At 40.0% G+C, this 13,366-nt stretch overlaps 1 protein-coding gene across 4 annotated transcripts in view; it reads left to right on the plus strand.

Annotated features, from left to right (window-relative positions):
• The first annotated feature begins 8,321 nt into the window (after window positions 1-8,321).
• Window positions 8,322-13,366, plus strand: part of kdm7aa (lysine (K)-specific demethylase 7Aa) — an 18,224-nt gene continuing 13,179 nt past the window's right edge. For 2 of the 4 annotated variants that reach the window (XM_058416705.1, XM_058416706.1), the window contains exon 1: window positions 8,322-8,473. In XM_058416705.1, the coding sequence (XP_058272688.1) occupies window positions 8,358-8,473 (116 nt within the window). In that variant the 5' untranslated portion in view covers window positions 8,322-8,357. Of the gene's footprint in view, window positions 8,474-9,057; window positions 10,077-13,366 lie in introns of those variants that run through there. The other 2 variants (XM_058416704.1, XM_058416703.1) reach the window with 2 other exon arrangements.

Consider the following 13,366-nt stretch of genomic DNA (forward strand, 5'->3'; position numbering starts at 1 on the left):
ATTAATGATATCTAGCTAGTAAGCTAAGCTAAACATTAAGGATTTGTCATTTCAAAAATGATCGCCATATTTGCTGCTAACATTAGCCAGCTAGCTATCATGAGCTAACCTGAGGAGATGTGTCAAGTCGAATTCCTACATTTTCACACAGGATTATTACCTGACATTCATAAATTATTAGCATTTTCACTGCTAACACAACCAAGCTAGCTAACTGAGATGTTTTCCAGATCATCAACATAAATTTTAATGCTAATGTCCCTCAGCTATGTAACTATAGCTAAATTACTGTTTTCTTGAAACTTGTGATTTGAAAGTCATGTTCATAAACCTTCATAAACCTCAATGCTAGTGCTAACATCAGGAACCTGACAGGATTTCAAGCTGTTACGTGTAAATGATCGCTGCTAATGCTAGCTAGCATAAGTTAACAAGATGTGAAGGTTTTCAGATAATGTTGTTTTGGTATTAAAACTTATTTAGAAATGTTTGATGGCTGTGTTTTATGAGAGCTAACGCTATTTTAGTGTTCATTCTATCACAGAGAAAATATGAACTGACTGAAAAAAACCCCCCCTGCTAAACAGTCTGAGGAATGACGCTAATAACGTAGGTGACCGCTCGAGACCGTACATGACCTTAAGTCACCATCTGATCAGTTGATTGCCATTTAAACAGATTATATCCGGCGTCTAGACATTACAGGCGTTTATTCAGTCCAGTGTGTGTGTGTGTGTGTGTGTGTGTGTGTGTATGTGTGTGTGTGTGTGTGTGTGAGAGAAATAGCCTTTGATCATTTGATGACTTTAATCTGTTGTGGCCTTTTGCCCTCTTTTGTCTTTTAAGTGAGCACATTCTTCCAAAAAGGAGGCAATTCAGTCCATATGGACGTCCGTCTACTGCCAAATACAGTCTAGCGGCTAACAGGGGGTCTGTGTGTGTGTGTGTGTGTGTGTGTGTCTGTGTGTGTCCTAGAGTGACAAATCTCTGGAAGTAAACCTTTCACTTTTGAAGTTCTAGGAGCCATGATGTTCCACACGATGATGTGTTTCCTTCTGAAACAGGAAGTCAGACTTTTATCAAGACAATCCTGACAGCAGTTTAGTGAAGTAGCTAATGAAAGAAGAGCGAAGCTAACACACTGCAACTGAAAGTTAAGACACATACAGCACTGTGCAAAGGTTTTACCCCCCAGTTGTCTGATAGGAGGAGAAGAGAGGAGAGATAATAAGAGGAGGTGCAGAGAGGAGAGATAATGAGAGGAGGAGAAGAGAGGAGAGATAATGAGAGGAGGTGAAGAGAAGAGAGATAATGAGAAGAGGAGAAGAGAGGAGAGATAATGAGAGGAGGAGAAGAGAGGAGAGATAATGAGAGGAGGAGAAGAGAGGAGAGATAATGAGAGGAGGAGAAGAGAGGAGAGATAATGAGAGGAGGAGAAGAGAGGAGAGATAATGAGAGGAGGAGAAGAGAGGAGAGATAATGAGAGCAGGTGAAGAGAGGAGGAGAAGAGAGGAGAGATAATGAGAGAAGGAGAAGAGAGGAGAGATAATGAGAGGAGGTGAAGAGAGGAGAGATAATGAGAGGAGGAGAGGTGGAGGCTGATGTCAGCTGGATGAATGGACCCCCAGCAGTGACCACAATGGTGATACGAGCCAAGAGCTGAAACACGCTCCAGGTAAAGAGCAGAGAGGTGAAGATGAGCAGATCTGTTCATGATGATCTCCAGTCCTGCTGCCATCCTCATTTCTTCATCACTTCTACATCTACAAATAACCCCATTTCTGCTGTCAGGAGCTCTAAAAAAAATCTCTCACACTCACACGATTGATTTATTTCACTTCTGGAAACTTTAAAAGGGTTTTAAAAAAGGAAATGTGATATAATTGTGATATTCAGATCTTCATATTTTGGAGATTAAATCTCTGGAGCTGGATCTGGGACGGGGATGAATAATGATATTTAGATATAAAACATTTTAAACTTTTAATAGGAACCTTTAAATCAACTTTACATTAAGATCAGTGTTCTGTAGTTTCCTGAACACCAACAGCTCTAAAAAATACTTTGGAAAAAACTCTTGTGGTAATTCTTTGTGTTTGTTTTATTAAAAGCTCGTGAGAATGAACACAGCTCTGTTTAACAGACTTCAGGAGAAATGCTGTGAAGTAAAGACGCCTTCAGAATGAACAGAACCTTTCTACATAAAAACAGCAGCCGGTAATACAGTGCAGAGAGACGGCGCTTTGCTTTGGGAGACCTCTGCAGTCGGAGCTCCAGTGTCTGCAGTTTGAGGAAGAGATGATGTGGGAGTGTTCCTGAGTCTGTTCTCGTTGTTCTTCTGGAGCCGTTTTTCTGCAGCCTTCATCCTCCTGCTCTCGTCTGCTTTAAACTGCTCTGTGTCTTTAATAAGTTGCTTTACGCCTTTCCACACCGACCTCCAGACATTTCACTGGAAAAGTCATTTCTTCATAAAGGTCATGTCTGGAAACATCAGATGTTTTTCTATTGATTCAGTGATGAAGACATCACACAAGAAACATCTAGAACACGATTTGTACTGAAACCTGCTGAATTCATGAAATCAAATTAAATTATTCCAGAATGAAATTTAGATATATTACTCTTTTATTATAATATTTATTTTTAATTATTTTGAAGAGTTCTTTTATTTTTTTAATAATTATTTTATTGTATTTTATTGTTTATATTTTTTATTTATTCAATTAATGTGTATATGCGTCTTGTCTTTAAATTATATCACTGGAACACTAATTTCTCTTGGGATCATCTTTCCATCCATCCATCCATCCATCCATCTATCAATCCATCCATCCATCCATCTATCAGTCCATGCATCCATCTCTCCATTTCTCTATTCATCCATCCATCCCTCCATCTGTCTATCCATCAATCCATCCATTTAACCAACAATCCATCCATCCCTCTATCTAAGTGTCCATCCATCCATCCATCCATTTCTCCATCTCTCCATATCTCTATCCATCCATCTATCCATCAATCCATCCCTCTATCCATCCATCCATCCATCCACCCTACCCACTATCCATTCATCCATCCATTGATCCATCCCTCTGTCCACCTACTCATCCATCCATACATCCCTCCACCCATCCATTCATCTATCCATCTCTCCATCCATCCATCCATCCATCCATCCCTCTATCCATCCATCTTATATCATTGTAAAGGAGCTCACAGGAGCTGTGGTGAAGTTGACATGGTATAAATCAGGAATAATATACAGTTAAAGGTATATTTATCGTAACCGTGGCTTCAGTGAGCATCTGCTTGTGATTGTGTGATGGAGACGGTGAAATGTGGCCTGTTTAAAATAAACCCCCAGCCTACGCTCAGATATGTGATCAAATTTCACAACCTTTAAACTCTCTTTATGCCATTTATACACAGCAGATGGGGTTTAAAGGCTGAAGCCAAGGCAGCGTGCTGCTGGTAATCTCACACTAAACACTTTGTGATGTTTCCAAACCAAGTTCACTGATTATATTTCCCTAAAATATTAAAAAGCTATGATTTATGAGAAAATATGAATTCTCTGTACTTTATAGATATTTGTTCGTGGTTAGATATTTGAGAAAATAAATAAATAAATAAACCCCAAATTATTATTATTATTATTATTATTACAAATTTTAGGCAATTATTTGTTCTAATGATTATTTATTCTATTTTATTGTTTGTTTGTTTGTTTGTTTTTGTTTTTCGTGTTCAGTACAATTGATGACAGTGAACACACCACATGCTCTCTTTTATCAAAGACCACAGATCTGCTGTAAACTTCATCTCTGACCTCCAGCCCCATCATCTGAGAGGAAACGTCAGTGATCGTGCTTCTGTTTATTTGCCTCATAGCGCCACCTAGTGGAGAAAAACTCCAGCTAATCTCCATGGAGTTCGACTAGATTCATTATTTATCATTAATATTCATAGTAACTAAAGGATTAGGATTTTTTAAATTAGAGATTTCTTAAATAATAATTTCTAAATTAAAACCTTTTCTCTCAAACACAGAATTTTCTGTATTTACAGCATCAAAACATCCTACAGTTGTAATATAATCCTACATTCTAATTACATCCTAATCTCTCCATGTGCCAATATTTAACAACAAGCTTAAATAAAGCCTTTTATAACACAGGACAGGTTTTATTGCTGCCTGGGGTAGGGCATATAAATCACACAGACTCAAACCAGCTGAAAGTGGCACAAAGAACTAGGATCACCTAAGTGTTTATCCCTTCTAGTATTGTTGTATTTTACAGTAAATAATGACTTGTTTTAGATTTAATTAATATCACTGGACACATAAAAAGGTTCAATACATTTTTACTCTCAATATGCAGAATATGCCAATATGAATGTGCAATTAAAACACAACCCCGCCTCCTGCGCCCCACGCCCCTTTACATATTTGACCTTAAGTCATCTAAGTAACAGAATGTTCCCAGCCAACATGTATATGTGGGCCCCATATGGGCTCTATCAGGCGGCATGGGCTCCGAGTGGGCATGGGCTGAAAATGGGCCATTTATGTGGGTCCCATGTAGGATCTAAGTGGGCAAAATGATTTCAGACCTAAAATGCATCTATATACCTTTAATCGTGTTGAGATAATTAAATGTGGTTACTAATCACTTTAAAACAACGAATATCACAGATTTTTGATATAGCTACTTTTTTAATTAAAATGCATTATTTTCCATTGTGTTCCATTGTATATTTCCATTATTTTATTTTATTTTATTTTGTTTCTTTGTTTGAATGTTCAGCATTACAGTGTTCACTTGCCTGTGCATTTATCAAAATGTATTTAATTGGGAATGAGGAGAAATCGGAAAGGAAGACATTTAAATGGGTCTCACTGGACCTACCTGTTCAATAAGACCTACTCACTCACTGACAACACCTTCCGCTTGACAAAGTAGTCCTACTGCTTTGAATGATTCCTTACGAATTTCTTCTTATAACATTATATCATAATATCATGTATCATGTGATCTTAGTTGAAAATAAGAGGAAATTTAAAATGACAACTGTGATGTTAAATATTGGAAGTAGAGGAAATCCCGCCATGGCGTAAGGATACAGTTTCTTCCAGACCCAGTGAGTGACGGGGGGAGGGAGATCACTTCATCTGTTGAAGGCGGCTGAAGGACGTGGATGTGGAGCGGAATAAGCGGGTAAATGAATATTTTCTAAAGATATCTTTATTATCTGTGGTCTCAAGCATCGGGAACTTTGTTTTGACAGTTGAAATGATCTTTAAAACCGCTAAACTAATGTTAATAACTTTTCTGTGGGGGGCTGGGGAGAAGCGTGAAACAGTTATAATCACTTAAGTGTGTGTGAGGATTAAAATATGGTTATATGTGTTGATAGTAATGTGTAGAGGTTTTTGTTTCCTGACTCTGAACACATTTGTGTTTATTTTCTGCTTTCCTTGTGTATTTTGTGGCTGTGTAAGGTTAGCTGAGGTAAATTTGACTTTAACTCTACAGCCAGCTGCTGATGAGGAACGAACGGAGCGCCAATTAATCATAATTAGCACAATTAGCATGATAGTGAATTCTGAGGTATCCGATCAGGCATCTAGAAGAGTAAAGTGCTGCTTTCGGAGGCGAGGTCATTTAGGGTGAATTTCAGACAGTTGTGAGACCAGGCCCGGAGTGGTCATCCGGTGAACCGGGGGAATTCCCGGTGGTCAGCTCTGTCCTGCTCATAACAGGGCAGCGACTCGCCGGATTTTTTCCACATACACAGAAAAACGTATATGTGTTTAAGTTATTGTGTGTGACTGATAATTACACTAATTACATTATATTTGGATTTAAATCAGCGCATAATGAGAGAGCATTAAAAAGTGCCGTTTATTTTGTCAGAGCGCGCGCACGTTTTGATTTTGGGCTAAACTGACCTTTTACCCTGTAAGCAGATTTTCATCATTAATATCACTGAGTACTTGAATGGACAATGACACTGGAACAGGGACACCAAAATAAAGTGTTACCATAATATACAGCTGGACATTTCAGATGTTAATGTGCATTTGCTTTTACAGGTGGACTGAAAAAGAACACAATGACTGAAGATGTAAACCAAAAAGAGGCAGAAAAGGCTCTCCAAATGGTTCACTGGGGCAAGAGACAGGGGTGGAAAGAGGGCCATTAGAGCACAGCAGGAGAGAAGACCATCTCCAGGAGTGTGAGGAGTTGTTTCTGAGTCCAAATGATTTAATACTGTAATGTTCAACAGGTTTATTTTTTGTTTAGTTTTGTATTGTTTTTTTTTTTTTTGTACTTCTACATTGTTAGTGTAGTTCAGTTAAAAGAGCACTGATGTTTCTAAAAAGGGGCAGTTCACCCAAAAATGAACATTCTGTCATCACTGACACACCCTCATGTCTTTCCAAACCCTTTCGTTCATCTTTGGATCACAAATGAAGATATTTTTAATGATATCTGCGAGATTTATGTCCCTCTGTTGAAAGTTTATTCCCCCAAAATTCTGATGCTTCAGAATATTTGTAAAGAGATCAAAAATAAATCGGAATGAATGGAGCGGTTTAATCCAAGTCTGAAACTTGGATTGAAAAGTCAGTATGACTTTATATGATGAACAGATCTAATTTAGGCTTTTATTCACATATAAACATCGATCAGCCAACAATGTTTACAGCATTCAGTTTTGGTAAATAGAAGTACAAACATGCTTGATTCTGTTTATATTAGTTGTTTAGCATTTATATGTGAATAAAACCTTAATTAAAGCTATCAGATAAAGCGATCATGTCTTTTCAGAAGACTGTGATTAAACTTCTTGATTCATATGAATTTATTTTACAATCCTTTTATGAATTTTTTGAAGTGTCCAAGTTTTGGGGAAATAGACTTTCAACAGAAGGACTGAAATCTCAGATTTCATTAAAAATGTATTCATTTGTGTTCTGAAAATAAATTAATTTCTATGGGTTTGGAGCAACATGCAGGTGAGATGATGACAGAATTTTCATTTTTGGGTGAAATATCACTTTAACTTTTGACTGTTTATTTCTTTTTCCCCAAATGTTATGTACCATTGGTTATATAAGACCAGATGCTGGTAGAGTATTACCCTTGAGTTTTACTGTTAATGTTGATCTTCAACATTTTACCAAAGCCTGAAAATTTTGATTGAATGTGTCAGATAATAAAGATGATAATAAAGTATTTGATATACAGAACCTTTACAGCATTTTGATTTCTGATTTTTAAAATTTCACCATTTTCATGTTTTTCTTTATAGACTCTTACATTTAGACATTTACCAAAGTACAATCCTGGTGTCGCTTTTATCACTTAATAAAAAAATATGTTTGGGATAGCACCAGAATGTAAAAATCAGAGGTAAATTAAAAATAAGAATTAAGCACAAAACTGTTTGAATATAAATAATTATACTGTCCAGGTGAGATGCCTCAAAACACACACCCCCATGTGGGGCCAGTCCAGTACCCACTGATATGATAATGGGCCCTTGTATATACCACATGGGCTTCACAAAGTGGGACCAATATGGGCCTCATATATGTTGTCCAGTTGGGCCCCACATTTGCCCCAGCCAGAATATATGTGGGATTCATATGGGCTAATTTAAATGGGGCCCACGTGGAACCTGCGGACAAACCCATCTAGGGCCCATGTTTCAAGCCCATATGGGGCCCACACGGGCCCCACCTTGCAGTGTTGGCTGGGTTGTTATTATTATTATTGTTGTTGTTGTTGTTTAATCATTTAATCATGTCTTTTCTCTTTTTGATGTATGTGCTTTGCTGTTAAAGCTTAATAGAATAGAACAAATCAAAGATTTATGAAATATTTATGCACTAGATGGCGCACAAATCCACGACAATAATGTTTTTGCGCTTTTCACAGTCTTATAGTCTTTTGTCTAACATTTTCTTTCTTTTTGGTCAGTTGACTATAAAATAATATGAAACGATAATATAAAACGATGATATAAAATGATTTAAAAAAAAAAAGATTTCAAATGTTATTTCACAGCACAGAATCTCTTATATCTGACCACAAGCTCCGTAGCAATGCGTTTATTTGAGCTTTTATCATGTTAATCCTCGGTCCTCTTCGGCCATTTAAATTTCAGCTTTCGGCAATTCCCGTCGATTTAAAATGGCCATCTTCGACTATTTCCGTCGGCGCGCCGTCACTTTCCGGCCATTTGCTGCGTGATTCCCGTCACGGATGAACCCAATTCGGGAATTTCCGTCGCTGTTAAATCCCCACCTTCGGCAATTTCCGTCGACATTTAAACTTCGCCCTCGGATGAGGAGAGTAGGCAAGATGGCGGCTGCCCCGCTGTACTGTGTGTGCCGGCAGCCTTACGATCTCAATCGCTTTATGATCGAATGTGACATTTGTAAGGACTGGTTTCATGGCAGGTATGAATATTTATACATCATTAACCGAAATATAATCGGCTGTGAAGGACAAATTATGGCGTTATTAGAATACTGGCGTAAAGCACAACGGCGAGCTAGCATCGGAGCTAATTAGCTATAGTACAAGCTCGCTGCTTTATGTAAGAGTTCTTGACTGGCTATAAATTATTTCTGTATATATAATAAAACATTTTCCTCTTCAGTAATTTTGATTCCATTACAGAATGTATGTTAATGTTTATGTTAAATCTGGCTCAGATAACCAGCATTCCTGTGTAGTGTATTGTTTAGTGTATTGGGTTGTTTGGTAATAACAGAGTCATGACATGTTTATAATACTGTTATAAATAAACAGAAATTAATTGTGAGGATAGTTTATAGATGAATAAGAATATGGATGAACGAATGTTTCTTTGATCAACTGTCCTGTTTAACTACAAACTTTCTACTCAGAAATGTTTACAGTGTTATTGTGTTTGTGTGTGTGTGTGTGAGAGAGAGAGAGTGTGTGTGTGCGCGCGCGTGTGCGTGTTATCTGTAATAAGCAGTTCTACTTTCTTTAGCTGTGATCAGTTTAGTGTGTGCTAGATAATTAGTGAAAAAAACACTAAACACAGTCTCTCTCTCTCTCTCTCACACACACACACACAGCTCTATATAATGATTCGGTGGATAGACAGATTTGTGTATTGAGTAGCTGATTGTTAATAGATGGGTAGATAGAGCTGGACAGACAGAGAGATGTATAAGGGGACATACTGATAAAGTGATGGATGGAATAATTGATACATAATAGATGGATGGGTTGAGAGGCAGGTAAACAGGCAGACTGATCGAGTCTGTGATGGATGGATGGATGGATGGATGGATGGATAGATAGATAGATGGATAGATGGATGGATGACCTGATTATGTAGAGACAGATGGATAATTGAAAACTGATAGAAAGATGACAGTGTGAACAGGTAGATGTACAGATCTATATAAAACTGATCCATAACAGATGGTTGGAGAGAGAGATGAGTAGATGGAGAGATATAGGGATAAACAGACAGAGACAGACAAGTACATAGAAGGATGGAAAGATAGATGTATAGACTGACAGGTAGATAAGACATGCACTAAGGCAGATAAACAGATTCACATGTGAGGTGATGGAGGGACTAAAAAAAGGATGACAAATTAGTCAGACAGACAGGTTTGTGGGCAGACTGATGGATGGATGGCAGACAGGCAGGGAGGGAAGGAGATGGACTGATTGATGGTGAGACAGACAGACAGAAATACAGATGGATGGAGAGAGAGACACATAGACTGATAGACAGATGACAAGTAGTCAGACAGAAAGATTGATGGATGAACTGGAAGACAGATGGATAGGTAGAGAGACAGATAAATGGTTGGACATACTGACAGATGGATGGAGAGACAGCAAGACAGACAGATGGAGAGACTGTAGACAGATGGATGGAGAGACAGAAAGACAGACGGATGGATGGAGAAACAGAAAGACGGATGGAGAGAGAGAAAGACCGACAAATGGAAAGACAGAAGGACAGATGGATGGTGTAACAGAAAGACAGTCAGTGTTTCAGTGTTCAGGGTGTGTTTACTTCTTTTATTCTGTTGTTCTTTCTGTCTGTCATTACTGGACTGGACTGATCCGATGGGCTGGGATAGGAAGTGACCGGACGGGATGTGATCGAATGTGATGTGACGTGATCTGATGGGATGGGATGGGATCTGATGTGATGGGATGGGATCTGATGTGATGTGATGGGACGGGATCTGATCTGATGTGATGTTATGGGATCTGATCTGATGTGATGTTATGGGATCTGATCTGATGTGATGTGATGTGATGGGATCTGATCTGATGTGATGGGATGGGATCTGATCTGATGTGATGTTATGGGATCTGATGTGATGTGATGGGATGGGATCTGATGTGATGGGATGTGATGTGATGGGATGGGATCTGATGTGATGTGATGGGATGGGATCTGATCTGATGTGATGGGATGGGATCTGATGTGATGGTATGTGATGGGATGGGATCTGATCTGATGTGATGGGATCTGATCTGATTTTATGTGATGGGATCTGATCTGATGTGACGTGATGGGATCTGATGGGATGGGATGTGATGTGATGGGATCTGATCTGATGTGATGGGATCTGATGGGATCTGATCTGATGTGATGTGATGGGATCTGATCTGATGTGATGGGATCTGATGGGATGTGATGTGATGGGATGTGATGTGATGTGATGGGATCTGATGTGATGTGATGGGATGGGATGTGTTGGGATCTGATGTGATGGGATCTGATCTGATGTGATGTGATGGGATCTGATCTGATGGGATCTGATGGGATCTGATCTGATGGGATCTGATCTGATGTGATCTGATGGGATGTGATGTGATGGGATCTGATCGGATGTGATGTGATGGGATCTGATGGGATGTGATGTGTTGGGCTCTGATGTGATGTGATGGGATCTGATCTGATGTGATGTGATGGGATGGGATGGGATGTGTTGGGATCTGATGTTATGTGATGGGATCTGATCTGATGTGATGGGATGGGATGGGATGTGTTGGGATCTGATGTGATGTGATGGTCAGATGTCAGTCCTACATAAACTCGCAGCTTGCTGTTTCCCAGACAGAGAGGAAGTGTGATTCTGTACCAGTGATGATGAACTCACTGCTGCATCACACAACACACTGCACATTACACACTGCACACCACACACAACATACTACACACTGCACACAACACACTGCACATTACACACTGCACACCACACACAACATACTACACACTGCACACAACACACTGCACATTACACACTGCACACCACACACAACATACTACACACTGCACACAACACACTGCACATTACACACTGCACACCACACACAACATACTACACACTGCACACAACACACTGCACATTACACATTGCACACCACACACAACATACTACACACTGCACACAACACACTGCACATTACACACTGCACACCACACACAACATACTACACACTGCACACCACACACAACACACTGCACATTACACACTGCACACCACACACAACATACTACACACTGCACACCACACACAACACACTGCACATTACACACTGCACACCACACACAACATACTACACACTGCACACCACACACAACACACTGTACATTACACACTGCACACCACACACAACATACTACACACCACACACAACACACTGCACATTACACACTGCACACCACACACAACATACTACACACTGCACACCACACACAACACACTGCACATTACACACTGCACACCACACACAACATACTACACACTGCACACCACACACAACACACTGCACATTACACACTGCACACCACACACAACATACTACACACTGCACACCCCACACTACATACTATACACAACACACCACACACAACATACTACACACCACACACTACATACTGCACACCACACACTACATACTGCACACCACACACAACATACTACACACTGCACACCCCACACTACATACTATACACAACACACCACACACAACATACTACACACAACACACTGCACATTACACACTGCACACCACACACTACATACTACACACTGCACACCACACACTACATACTACACACTGCACACCCCACACTACATACTACACACTGCACACCACACACAATACACTGCACATTACACACTGCACACCACACACTACATACTACACACTGCACACCACACACAATACACTGCACATTACACACTGCACACCACACACAACATACTGCACACCCCACACAACATACTACACACTGCACACCCAACACTACATACTACACACAGCACACCACACACAACATACTACACACAGCACACCCCACACTACATACTACACACAGCACACCACACACAACATACTACACACAGCACACCCCACACTACATACTACACACAGCACACCACACACAACATACTACACACAGCACACCACACACAACATACTACACACAGCACACTGCACACCACACACTACATACTACACACAACACACTGCACACCCCACACTACATACTACACACTGCACACCCCACACTACATACTACAAACTGCACACCCCACTCAACATACTACACACTGCACACCACACACTACATACTGCACACCACACACTACATACTGCACACCACACACAACATACTACACACTGCACACCCCACACTACATACTACACACTGCACACCACACACAACACACTGCACATTACACACAACATACTACACACTGCACACCCCACACTAAATACTACACACTGCACACCCCACACTACATACTACACACAACACACCACACACAACATACTACACACAACACACTGCACATTACACACCACACACAACACACTGCACATTACACACAACATACTACACACTGCACACCCCACACTACATACTACACACTGCACACCCCACACTACATACTACACACTGCACACCCCACACTACATACTACACACTGCACACAACACACTGCACATTACACACCACACACAACACACTGCACATTACACACAACATACTACACACTGCACACCCCACACTACATACTACACACTGCACATTACACACAACATACTACACACTGCACTCAACACTGCACATTACACACAACATACTACACACTGAACTCAACACACTGCACATTACACACTGCACATTACACACAACATACTACACACTGCACTCAACACTGCACATTACACACAACATACTACACACTGAACTCAACACACTGCACATTACACACTGCACATTACACACAACATACTACACACTGAACTCAACACACTGCACATTA

The sequence above is a fragment of the Hemibagrus wyckioides genome, linkage group LG19 (genome assembly GCF_019097595.1).
Source record: "Hemibagrus wyckioides isolate EC202008001 linkage group LG19, SWU_Hwy_1.0, whole genome shotgun sequence".
NCBI lineage: Eukaryota > Metazoa > Chordata > Actinopteri > Siluriformes > Bagridae > Hemibagrus > Hemibagrus wyckioides.